This window comes from Limulus polyphemus, unplaced genomic scaffold (genome assembly GCF_000517525.1).
Source record: "Limulus polyphemus unplaced genomic scaffold, Limulus_polyphemus-2.1.2 Scaffold186, whole genome shotgun sequence".
NCBI lineage: Eukaryota > Metazoa > Arthropoda > Merostomata > Xiphosura > Limulidae > Limulus > Limulus polyphemus.
The window spans coordinates 718,267-732,593 of NW_013665796.1; the positions used below are offsets into that span (position 1 = coordinate 718,267).

At 35.5% G+C, this 14,327-nt stretch overlaps 1 protein-coding gene across 1 annotated transcript in view; it reads right to left on the minus strand.

The window, feature by feature from the left end:
* The window catches only part of LOC106478166 (sodium/hydrogen exchanger 3-like), a 44,395-nt gene that overhangs the window by 18,893 nt on the left and 11,175 nt on the right, over nucleotides 1-14,327 (minus strand). The window contains exons 2-3 of the mRNA XM_013938687.2: nucleotides 2,509-2,969; nucleotides 482-738 (exon numbers count right to left, since the gene is read on the minus strand). Of these exons, the coding sequence (XP_013794141.1) occupies nucleotides 482-738; nucleotides 2,509-2,969 (718 nt within the window). The remainder of the gene's footprint in view (nucleotides 1-481; nucleotides 739-2,508; nucleotides 2,970-14,327) is intronic.

Consider the following 14,327-nt stretch of genomic DNA (forward strand, 5'->3'; position numbering starts at 1 on the left):
GACGCGTTTCGAATGCGTTCTGCATCCATTATCAAGGCTGAATGGATGCAGAACGCATTCGAAACGCGTCGGCCAACTCATCACTATCTACAACTTTTACCCGTTGTTCTAACAACGTTAAGACGGCTTATCGACTTCTTGAGAAGAATTCTAAGAAGAAAGTAAACCTACAGACATCGGTCTTGTTTAACAAAATCTGCCTACAAGAAAATCTGTCACCAAAGTATACTAATATACTCTTATAAATCAACAGTAAGATAAGTTATGGGATAAAATTATGTTAAGCTAATTTTCCAAGTAATAATAAAAAAAGACAGTCTGTAGCGAATGTTACAATAAATACTGAATAATAGTTAAAAAGTCATTGTATATAATACTTTTCATTATATTCCTTAATAATTTTACCCTTCTGATAAAAGTATTTTTCTGAGAACACTTATTCTGCTCTGACACGCTGATAACATTACGAAGTAGTACTTACGCAACGATCCCCGACAAATGAAACATCTCACAAGTCAGGTAAGATAGGTATCCAAACACGAATACAAATATAGGCTCGATTATCAACACGTGATGAGTTAACCGCGATATAAATGCCGCTAGGATTCCCCACAAAACACCGAAAAAGACTCCGCCTAGTGAGGCAACGAAAAAGGACAACACGCCAGCCAGGTAATCAATGGGTAGAATGTTGTCCTGGCCAATTTCTGTATATCCATCAAACATGTGATATAGTACCTAGAGAAAACAATCAATGTTAAACTCTAAAAAATTGCAAAACAAAAACAAAACCGATTTACAAATCAGTTTCAAATCATCATGAAACCTGCCTGGTTCCGGAATACAGCAATACAACTTAAGAAAACTGTACAAGAAATCATCATGAAACCTGCCTGGTTCCGGAATGCAACAATACAACTGTACAAGAAATAATCATGAAACCTGCCTGGTTCCGGAATGCAACAATACAACTTAAGAAAACTGTACAAGAAATAATCATCTCTCCAAAAAATCCCTAATTAGGCTCAAAACTGCTTCTTTCATTTTTTTTTCTGAAGTTATTTATGGATTTTTTTAAATCCCCATAAATTACTCTATTAAAACAATTAAATCACTAACATTGGCAGAGGCATAGGGAAATAAATTACTTCCGTGAAAGAAAAACGCTTTTATACATATATCCAAATAATCTTCGCATGTTGTCATGAAACATATGCAAATGTGGCTGCTGCGAAATTAATATGTTTTGTAACATTAATCAATGTTACAAATGTAATAACAAATTACAAATGTTATAAATGTAATCAATCATTAGACACAAAAGTCCAAACAGCTGCTTAAAAAAAAAAATTAGTTGTTTGTCATATTACCGTCACACGAATAAAATATATTGTACAACAGAAATCTCGCGACTTTATGGCATATTCTAAACAGAAAATTTTCAATAGATAAAACTAATTCAAATGTGATGCTTTGAAAAACCGGCGATTACACGCGGTCCAATATTAATAAAATATCCCAGCTGTATTAATTTGGTTATAGGTAACAGCTATAGTGATGGAATATTATCAAAGTTCGATGACTCTTGTCTAAAAAAAAAGAAAAATCTAAAAAAAGTCCCACCAAAATAGAAACGCCTGCTCAGGCCTAAACAAAGTAATGTAAAAATCTAAAAAGTATAGAATTTTTTTTCCTTTCAAACACATCGCTTTGTACACATTCAATGAAGCGGCAGCTGTAGAACTACGAAGCCAAGACTGTGCCATCAGAAACATTTGGAATTATGCTTTAAATACCGGCGTGAATAGAATACTTAGATTTCGATTCAGCTGTTGCTGTTTTACAGATAAAACTGCTATTTACATACGATTACTAAAAATATATTGCAACGTTATTTCCTTTAGATGGCGCCACAAAAGTGTAATGGCTAGTGATAAAAATAGAAATCCTTTCCTAATCTCATAAATGCGTCACTTTGATAAAGAAAGAGTAAAATAATCATCACCCGTAAGAGTTAGATGTTTGTCTCCTTCATAGTTTTAGTTTTTCTTAATATACCGATGATACAGTTTCGTTACATGTACCAACTTCGAATTATTTTATATTATTTACACTAAGAACGGTCTGACTATAAAAGGTTTCTTCGATTACACCAGCTGTTCTTCTTTACGATATTTTTTATCTGATGCTTGAGAAAAATCTCAAAAACGTTCGATCTGTAAATATTAACCTTTCCACAACAGAGTTTACAATGCCATGGGTGTCCGCGTACTTACCTCAAACGTCTACATGTATTAATTCTATCGTCTGTCCGTTTAGTTACCTCAAACATCTACATAAAACGATCGAATTATGAATAATGAAATTAAGTAATTAGATATGTTCACATGCGTGGTTACACAAATAAAATTTAAGTTTATATAATACAATAAGGCTGACGGGCACTTAATTGTTTAAAAAGAAAATCAGTTAAAACAAAACAGGAGAAACAAACCAACGTTAACTCACCACTGTGACAGCATCGTTCAGTAAGGACTCTCCGAACACCAAGATATACAACATTTCATTCACGTGAATCTCTTCGAAAACAGCTAGCACGGCCACGGGGTCAACAGCAGAGACAATAGAGCTGAATAACAGGATATCCAGTAGCGGCATGTTCACTCCATAAAGACCAGTCAGTCCAATGCCCCACAGTGAAAAACCAATGGTCAAGGTGTTCCAGATTGTGCCAACTACAGCATACATCAAAATTGATACCATGTTATCAAAGAAGAGGCGATTAGGCATGAAGTAGCCGGCATCCAGGATGATAGGAGGTAACAAGTAGAGGAAAAATACTTTTGGTGTCAGAGGTCCCACTCCCCCCAGACCGGTGTAAAAAAGCAGTAGACCAATGAGCACACCAACAACAATTAGTACACAACTTTCTGGACAGATAAGCCTAATCTTGGGAATAACATGAAAACCTGGAAATGGGAAAAAAATCTCTACATGATAAATACGTGGCCAATCAAAGTAAGCAAATTGCGAATAATGATATCTAATCAATCTGAAAGTGTCGATAGAATCTGAAAACACGAACAAAATTTAAGATGAGGTATCGATAAGTCAAAATAATAATAATTAACAATATTGTTCCTTTCTACTATTGTCACGTGAATCTCATTATTTTACAGTTAGTCTTGAAAGGTAGGCGTTCTCTCATTAGGGTTAAACTAATAAAGACAAGCGTTATATGTTATTGCAATATTTCTATTAGTATAAGCATATAATGAAGTTGGATTCAAATACATGTTTTCAAACGTTTTGGATGCTTTATGTCTATTAAATATTACTGTAAAAATTATTTTTTATAATAATGTAAGTTTAAATCAAGCAAGAAAAATCACGCTGATAGTGCTGAATAATTCAAGCAATACCTATATAATTGCTCCATTGAAGGTTCCAAGTTGAAGTTCGTAATCTCGAAACGTCTACGGCCGAAGCCTTAAAACTACAGCTTAACAGGCCGACTTGTGAATAACGTTTGATCCCCCAAGTGCCTCAGCAGTAAGTTTGAGAGCTTATGACTCTAAGAATTGGGTTTAAATGCTTTCATTGGGCACCACAGAGAGAGCCCATTGTGTAGTTTCGCGGTTAAGGACAAAGAACAAACCATAACGTTTGAATTAACCCAAAGATTTCAACCAGTAGTGACTTGCAAAAGAATAACATGTCTTGAGCCAGTAAGAAGAGCAATTACCACCTAAAATTCCATGTGGGCTTTATTGCTGCTTCTTAGTCTGCAACATTAATGGTTTAATCGTGCTTTCTCAGTTTCGGAACTCTATGACAGTCGACAACGCGTGGCAGAGTCCTACTACCAAATGAATGGTTTCCTGGGAGTTGAATGACCTCCAACAAATAAACCGATACTTGAAATGTTTGTTTGTTTGTTTCGATTTTCGTGCAAAGCCACTTGAGAGCTATCTGCGAAGGGTTAGACTAGAGGAAAGGCAGACAGTCAACAATACTCACTGCCAACTCTTGGGATATATTTTACCAATGAAAAGCGGAATTGACTTTCACATTATAACGCCCTCGCGAATAAAAGGGCAAACACGTATGGAGACGGGATTCGAATTCGCGACCCTGAGATTGCGAGTCCAGTGCCCCAGCTATCAACCAATGCTAGGCCTACTGAAAATGTTAAGACAGACTAGGGATCTGCAATGATTCAATTACATATGTAGCAGACATTTCGTTCTGCAGTAATATAAGACAAGAATGTTTTTTAGTTTTAGCATTATTCATCTACTTAACACACACACACACATACATCTACTTAAAAAACCTGTTTGATTTAAGTCGCTACGACTGTTCGGCGTTTACTTTTCCAGTATTTTAGTTATATAAATGATCTGCAAAAAAACAACAACAACTTTATTTCGGGGTAATCTTAATTTCAATAGATTATTGGGCGGAAATCTTAAATCCATAAGATATAGAAGTCCAACAGATATTACGATCATCATCTTTAATTACAGAAAAAGGCACTTGGACATAAACAATAAATTTTATTATTTCCATCCATTTGTTTTAGGCTTTTGCTTAAGATGGCCAATGCTTATTTCGAAACGTCCTAAGCAAATAAACCGGTAATCAAAGGTGGTGTTCGTTGTCTGTGGTTCTTATCTTTCTTATTAAAAACTTTAACTTTCTCTTTTTATTCGTTAAAGAACTTCTTTTAACTCAGAGAAACTATTATCATGTTGAGAAATCAGATCATATATATCTTAAATACAAGTAGGCATGCTGACGTTGATATTTGACGGTCTGTCTTCTCCACTACACACTAAATCATACACAGATTTTGTAAAATAAGCTTATTAAGCTATAATATACATTTTGGGGAACTAGTTATGGACAGAAACACTAACTTGTACCATGGCTTTACTCTTTATATTATGTAAAACTTCTTTTAATTGTCATCCTTCAATGCTGAAGCAAAGGCAGAATATAATTTATTATTGTACAGAGTGAAGCTAAAGACATGGACCACTGTGATAATTCTAAGTCCTTCTCTTACAGCTGTTCGAAATGTGCATCGATAATATTACGAGATAATATCACAATAGTCAATAACATCATTTCCACGCGTTCTTGTAAGATTGAGACACTCCAGTTAATTATCGTAACACAAGAAAAATGGTTATTTAGTTAAACATGACTTAGAAGAAAACTCCTGGTGGTGAGCGACTTTTACACCACCCTCTATTTTTAGATAAATTGTTATAAATGTTACACACCCTGCTATCTGACCACATCTCCTCTAACCGCTAGGGGAAAGTTAAAAATGGGACCTTAAAATGAAGAAACGTTTTGACAAATGCGCCTACTCTATATTTAGACTCTTATTTACACACACAAAAACATAGATAAATAAACACATGCTCCTAATATTTACCTGTTAAGAAAGAGGAGAGGCTTCAGTTTAATTAAATCTGATCATTTTAAAGTCATCATTCTAACTTGCACTGTTGCCAAGTTAAACACGTCTTAAAGACTGTTTTGTTTGTAATTAAGCACTAAGCTACACAATGGGCTATTTGTGCTCTGCCCACCAAAGTATCGAAACCTGGATTCTAGTGTTGTAAGTCCGCAGACATTCCGCTGTGCTACTGGTGGGGGAGCTTATTTAAAGATGGAGCCAAAATAAAATCTGGCGGTTAAAATCTCGAGTGTATGATCAGAATCACTTGCACTCGGCTCTTATAAGTGAGTTATTGTTCACCGTTAGCTATAACTTGCTACAAAATAACTCAGAAGAGGGAAAAGTTCACCAAGTAATAACAGTATGTATGAAATTCCCTGTAACTACTAAATATTCTTACCTTAAAAAAAAGAGAATATAAAAAAATACTTTATATTTTCTACTCATATTTGTATTCAGTTAATTTCCAAGAATAACGAAGAAAACTACGTTTCCACAACTTTTACGTTGTACGAAATATTTTTAAAACAATACAACACATATACAGAGAGAACGGCGGGGGGGGGGGTTGGCTAGGACTAGGCTATCCCAAATTGTGCCTTAGTCTCCCATGTGGCCCCCACGCAGAGTGAATAATGCTAACTGTTAAAGCTAGTCGCTTTCTAAATACTACAGTATATGTGTGTGCACAAGATGCAGAGTGCAGTATCATCAGTTTTCTTTTTGTCTAGTCCACCTCAGCCCTCTTATTGGGAATAGGCTGGCGCCGTCTCTGCGCAAATACACCTAAACTATTATTTATTTCATTTTCTTGATATGCAAAAGTTTTTTTTTCAAATATTGACGGGTATTTAACTGTAAGATCGTTTGTTTGTGATGATATTGTAATGAAAGAATGCTACAAGAGATTAATTTGTTTTAATGTCCAATTATTGTCGTGATGTACAGTTGATTCACTGGGGCTCTATTTTATTAAAGGGTGATCGTCAATGTTGAACAATAAGTGAAGTCCAATAATCCATTGAAATAAAATTGAATTCCTTGGTTCTTCTAACCCAGGGTTTCTCAAGGATTTTTAGGCCTGGTACCCCCTTTCATGTATCCGAAAACGTCATTTCCCAATTTTTAGGCATCCAAACCATAAATTATATAAAAAAAAAAAATATTAGACTAACACTTGCTAGTATTGTATTCTCAGGGTAAAATGATTTCCACATTGATATTAGATAAGTCCGATTTATAAAAGGGTTGTTGTTGTTGTTGTTTGTTATTAAGCACAAATATACACATTTGTGTTCTGCCCACCACGGGTATCGAAACCTTGTTTCTAGCGATACAAGTCCGCAGACATACCACTGTGCCACTCGGGAGACTCATGCAGGATAATTGTAGAATCTGAATTCCACTAAATGACCGAGTTTAAACTAAGAAACTAAATAGCCTAGATATGTGATGTAAAGTGTAAAACAATATTTGAAATACAAAGTAGAAACACATTGAAGCATAAATGGGTAGACTATGGACAATGGCTTTCTTACCAGATTAGTGAATCAATTAACAGTTATTATCCTCAGAGAAGATTCTCTCTTGATCGACTCACATCTCGAACGAAGTAGAATTTTCTGTCTTCTCACTAAAACTGATACTTCATGCCAAACAGGAAACTTTAGTTTTATCCTTGTGACAAGCATCATCACGTGATTGGTCATTCTCTTACAATGTACAAAGGCTGTAACTTCTAGACATCATCTACTAGGCCAGTGAAGGACATTGCTGTCAATGGCATTCTTACACAATGTGTGAGGTTGGAGCAATATTTCGAGAATTATCTGAACCACGTGTTTGTGCTAAAAGCTGCATAGATTCAGCCCACGTGAACATTTTTTTTTCAATTCCTGTATTAATATGAGATGGTGAAAAATGCATGATTGCGTGCATATCACACTCTTCTCCTAGTCCCTGTTTCAGACTTGGTGTCAAGCTGAGAAGTAAATTTAATTTCAAAACATATAAACTTTGAACTCATAACATAGTCAAGAAATGTCTTAACTTTCCCTCATTCCTATGAATGGTTACATGTACAAGAATGACAAGACCCTTAAACAAATAACTATACTAAAATACATAAAAACACCTAAACTATCATATAAAAAATACACGATAATACATAGTAATATACGAAGAAAACCCTTTCACTATGACCTCTAAAACCAACATGATCCCTGGTGTACAATACTTCTCCCTGACAATCACTACTGGCGACAAACAAGCACTTTCCAAACGTTGTATGACCCCATCCTAAAACATCTGTGGTGGTGCTATAGAGACGTCAGTACAGTGGTTATTTTATCTGACATGCACTGTTTGTATCTATGTTGTGCTGAGTCATCATTATCTGACGCAATTGGTCATCTGGTCACACATATACACTGGCATATTCAACCAACACGTCATTGAGCTGCTTCCACGGCATTGAATTTAAACTATTTAAACAATCATCAACCATTGACTTCAGATGAGTTGGCTGCAATCTTAGCATTACCACTGGCATCACCTACTTTCACATTGTTTACCATACCTATAACCATTCCAGCATACAGCTAGGTAGTCACTTGTTTATAATTACAAAGACAACACCAGAACATCATCACTCACTAGACAGATAACTGTCCGAGTTAATACTGCTTGCTTTATGAACAGATAACAGTTCATCTCATGTACTATAACTGCATTATACAGGACGAATGCACTATACTTCGTCCACAGTAATCCACAGAACATCACTTGTGTATATGAGGGAACACATATTTCATCCACTACATACACTCACACAGTTCAGTGTTCCTGGGCTCTATCTGGTTGACATCAGACGAGTCTATGCAACATCAGTTCACCCAATACACAGATAAAAGTGATGAAATTTTTCTACATTATATCCATCTTGAGGATGCCAATATCAGATTCAAGATCAAAGACAGCTACCTTATTGTTGCGAGTGACATATCCTGGACAGAGCCAGAGATCTACCTCTACTCTAATGTCTATTCTACCACTATTTGCCAGAATGAAGTCAGTTTCCACTGGCCAGAGTGGGGGTCTCACTTGGAAGGCTTGATATATTATAAGGTCTACCAGTGTTCTGGCTGTTTATGTGTCAACCAAGAATAAACCTCTTTCCCTTTACCCTCACAGGTATGTACCAAGCTCCACTCAGCTTTAAGAGGGTTGGGCTGACCACGAAACACTTCAATTCAAGCATTGCATTGTGCTCCCTCAAACCAGTAGCCAGATTCAATTTGGGTTCCATTATTGTTCCAGAACATTGGATACAGCATCAGTCACATGCTGTTGGATGTTCTGGACCTGTGGAGCTATTGGATGGTTTGTTTAAAAAAGCACTAAACTGTCAGTACTTTATTAAATGATTTTATCTGTACTTATATTTACTATAACTATACTACTATACGCCTGTACTACTAACATGTAGTGATTGAACTACAGTGACCTCCAAAGAAATATGACAGTAAGTAAAGAAGAATATTTACAACAAGCAAAAGTACCCAGTGATGGGAAAAGTATAAGTTAATCTAACAATTTAAATTATTTCATGGAATTCAAGAAGGTTAATTGTGTTGCACTCTTGGTTTCACGGTAAATATACATTTTTATTATTTAAGTTACGTCACATTTTGAAATGTGAATGACAGTGTGAATAATTCTAAACAACTTAGTGTAGAATATCCTGCTTGCGAAATAAAATTTGACATCAACATTATTCATGCCTCTTCTCCCTTCATTTCAAAAGTGAATGTTGAACTTTGCCTGCGTGGCACAGCGGTATGTCTGCAGACTTACAACGCTAGAAACCGGGTTTCGATACCCGTGGTGGGCAGAGCACAGATAGCCCTTGTGTAGCTTTGTGCATAATTAAAAACAAATAAAACAATCCAAGGGTTGGTATAAATTCTTATACTGATTTAAGCTTCTTTGGCCTTAACTGCAAAGGATATATTAAAGCTTCACATCATTCTTTCAGTTGGATTTGGTTAACTTGTAGTTTTACAATTTTCGCGCAATAAGGTCTATCTGCACATAGCTGTCCCCAATTTCGAACTGATAAACTAGAGAGAAGGCCGTCAGTCAACAGCGCCCACCACTAACTCTTGGATTACTCTTGAATAGTGGGGTTTGACTGTCACACTTATAACTCACACTTGGCTCTAATGTGTGAAGCGCGTTTTACTGGCATGGGACGCGAGCCACGAATTCTATGATTGCCAGCGCGAACTACAAAATTCATTAACAGTTTTAAAAAATTGATCTAACCCCTTCCACGTTTCAAAAAATATTTCCCCGAGTTAATTCCATTTCCACACCATTTTTCGCCGTATTTTTAATTATTAGCCCGACAAGGAAGGGGTTAATATCTCCATGAAGTTATTGTTATTATATTTTTTATGCTTTTATTAACTACAAAATAAAAAGTTATGATGATATTGTGTTTAAAGTAATTAAAAAAAGCGTCGTAGAACAAACAACGTGAAAAGTTAACCTGACTAAAACATTAACTGTTTAATATTTTTTGTTTGTTTGAAGTTAAGCACAAAGCTACACAATGGGCTATCTATGCTCTGCTCACGACGGGTATCGAAAACCGGTTACTAGAGTTGTAAGTCCGCAGACATACCGCTGTGCCACTGGAGGGCTAACTGTTTAAAGTAACTATTTCAAAAACCTTAACTCCAACATGTTCAATTGTTTAAAAACAACCCAAAAAGTGTTTAAGCATTACTTAAATATATCACTTTAGAATAAACCTTACTTTCACAGAAATTAAATATCTTAATTAAATAAACTTGCACAAATACAAGAAGTCGACGTTGAAGACGTTACCGGAAAACAACCATAACAAAACAAGGATAAAAGTTCAGTGGCCGATAATCGAGAAGAGTTATCTAATTTATAATAACAATGTAAATGTTTTATTTTCACGTATATAAACTGAAACTTTATTTTTCTTATCGCTTATCATTTTATATTTTTTGAGTAGATATGTTATAAATTAAACTAGGTAGCGGGTCGTTTCTTTGTTTGTTCTTTAGAAAAAAGCTACGTTTTGGCTATATGCTGTCGCCAGCTCGGAAATAGAATCCTTGATTTTAGCGTTGTAAGTTCGTAAAATTACTGCTGTCCTATCGAGGAACACCATGTGAATGGAAAATCAGTTTTTAAACCTATTTTTCTAAACCACTCATGCACCAAAGTGATTGTGAGTCTATGACTTTTTTGGTTTCAGGATCCTCAATAACACGATTTACAAAAACTGCCGTCAATATTACATTTAATCCAATTAATATTGTTGAAGTTTTAGGTATTTATATATATATATATATATTGAGTGATTTCACCCAAATGTTCAGTCAATGATTTACGTTTAGTTTTGTAACAGGCAAAAAACACAAAATTACTAAGTACGATGTAATATCTGGACCTTACCGGCAGTGAACAGAATGGAAACAATGCAGTAATTCGAGAGTTTACCCATTCTATTATTGCATTGCGGATTTCAAATCAGAGGTATAAAAATATTTTGGATCCATCTTACGTCTGCAATATATAAACGGCGGCCTTTAGTTAAATACCAGAGCCCAAAAGCTGTGGTATTTCAAGAATACAATTACTTGATCTCTGCAAAATGAGAGGTTCGTGAATTTGATGTGCAAAAGGAAATGTGCAGCGATTCTTGTCAGGTGGAGTAAAAGAGACAAGTCACGGTGTTAATATAAAAAATGAACCACTTTATTTACTAAAGCACAACAAAAAGAAAAAGATATGAAGAGTAAGAACAGTGTCCGTCTAATGGTAGAAAAAGGCGAAACGAATGTAGATTATACAGCCAGCAGGTAGAAATGTGGTGATAATGACAGAACTTCCACTAGCGAGTCCTGGTTCTCTCAAATCAAAGACAAACTGCCTTCCTCGAAAGTTGGAGGGAATCTCTCCTAGACAGCCAAATCTGCCTACACACTATACATTCTTTTTGGAAATCGAAGCATCTCTAGTCCATGTGACAATCGCAAGGTATCAACCAAACACAAAGTCAAGAACTCTCTCGTGAAACACTAGACAAGTTCATCGATTAGCCAAGCTACAAAAAGTAAAACCTCCTACTGAAATTTTGCAGGCAATCTCAACCAGACATTGTTCTAAAATTATAACTTTACAAATTTTATAAATATAAAATACACACTACAGAACCCCCCCCCCCCTTCTTAGGCTTGTCGTTAAGCTAACACTATTTATTGCTGAATTTAAAAATAAAGTTAAATAATGATTCGGTGAAGTCTCATGAAAAATCGCAAACTTGGTAAGACAGGACGTTGACATCATAGAACGGTAATACATGGTAACAACTAAAGAAACCACCCATAAACAAGAAACATATATGACGAGCTAAATCGCCAGAAAAGTAAAAACCCTTAAAAACAAGACTGAAATAGAATAAATATTTGAAATTAAAAATTCAATAAAGCAGCCTTTCAAAAATGAAAATACAATAATAAAAACTTTAAAAACTTACATGCAAAACCACAATATGGTAAGCAAAGCAAATTAAATTTTCGTTAATCAATTTCACAACAAAGAAAAATCCTTAAAACAAAATATCACATATTCGATGATGAGGAACCCACTTTGAGACTAATAATGGCTGGAGACGGCTTGAATGGGTTATGAAGAAAAACTTTGTGTAAATTACTTGTACCTAATGATGACAAAACCTTGTCGAAACGTTGTACATTTGCTGTTATGTTAAACTTATATTAAAGTTTTTCTTCATTACCCATTCAAGCCGTTTCCAGCCATTCTAAAAATATCACATAATAATAATATCCATTTTAATATAAACAAAAATCAAAATCAAAACAAAAGGAAGATAAAATGGGACAGGTACAGAAAAAGGTGGGAATACATACTGGATGTACTTCCGCAAGATCCCCGTAAGTGTTCTGTTTCAAGAGTAAATAAAACCAAGATTAAGAGTAACAAATATTTTTTTTTTATTTCTTGTTTTTGAAGCTCATGTGTCATGCTGTGTTAAAGCTTAATTCTTCTCGTGATTCATGGCATATGCACGCTTTATTGACGTCACGACAGTACAAATTGCAACGTTAATGGTCCCTTATGTGACGTCATTTTAATGCCTACTGACCGACAAGACAAAAGTGCGAGTGGTTAAATCAGATCACCTCTTTAAGCAGCCTTCAGCCCCCTTTCGGGGAAATGTCTCCATTTAATAAAATGTGGGAAACACTGAACTGCTCCCCAAGCGAATTGCAGAAGAAGGAAAAGCAAACAAAATAAAATGAAATAAACAAAATCTTGGCATATATAGATATAAACACATATACAAAAAATGAAAAGGCACAAAATATATACATTTACACATTCCTAAACACACAGTCACAATATATACAAAGTGTAGTATATATTTACAGCCAAAAGCCACGACAGAATCCCTATAGGCTGGTGAGAGGGTCTTTCACGGCTGCCGAAGAGTTATTTTGCTTCTCTGTTGAATTTACCTTCTGGACCTGGAAGTTCTTCTACCAGCCCAGCATCACTTTGCTCTTTTACTCACCAATGACCTTTTTTCCAAGAAAGTTAAATGTTAGGCTGCAAATATATATTTCATCATCTGCACCTGGAAGTGGTGTGCCAGCACATCTTAGCGTTCGACTACAATTCTTTCTGGGTGATTAAGTTTTTATCTGAAGCTCTTGGGATCCGAGCTATCCCTACAGAAACATCAATGGTCTTGAGAAGGTGTTTGCTTTTACTTGGGGTTCTGTACATTTCGAGATTGAGATGGTGGCTTTCCTCCTTAAAGGGTCTGCCGATTTGACATACCTTGCCAAGGTGAACTTTTTGGTAGTTGAAAAATCATCTGGCTCAATACAATGCTTCTTGGGTCATTTCAATCAAAAGATGTGTCCTTATATTTTTTCTATGGTGCTGCTTCTCCTGTCGCCCCTCGGATGGGCAAGCAGCATACTTCTAAATTAACTCGTTCTTTGAAAGCTAATCCTTGGTCAAAAGAGTCCAGGAACAATGGTGTTAAGTCAAATTGTTTGGGTGCAGATGAAGGTGAAGTACATAAACTGTTGGTCTGGAGTTCAGTTATCATATATCATCTTCAGTATCTCATCTTCACCCTAGTCCTCCAATGGTATGATCATCGGAAATACATGGACTTTGATCTCCAACCGTGCGGCAGATAGATTAATGAAATTAATTGTGAATGGAGTCCTGGCTAATCGTCCAAGTCAAAAACTCAGTTAAGGCCAAGATCCAAGATATCTTCCATCAAAAACTAAGTTTCCAAAACTTAAAAGCATAAATAAAGAATTTATTACTTTCACTCCGTTTAAGAGTTTAAATTCAGACTAAAGTTTCAAATTATTGTTTTAAGACGACATCAAAAGCAAGTATGTCATTACTGGTCAACCTATGAGAAAGAAGTCGAGAGTTCAGTTTTCAGTGTAGAGCGATGACTGGGGAAATACACTGAAGCTAAGCTTTTCAGGATCACGCTTACTATCTACAACAAAGTGCAATATGCTTTGTTTGTTTGTAATTAAGCACAAAGCTATACAATAGGCTATCTTTGCTCTGCCTACCACGGGTATCGAAACCCGGATTTTAGCGTTGTGAGTCCGCTGTGTGCAATATGCTGTAATAATTTTGGAATCTTTTCGTATTGCTACAATTCTTTCGATATGGGGTTGGTCAATGTAACGACCTTGTAACCATTTTGTTTTTGTTATAGTTTTCGTACTATAACATTTAAATT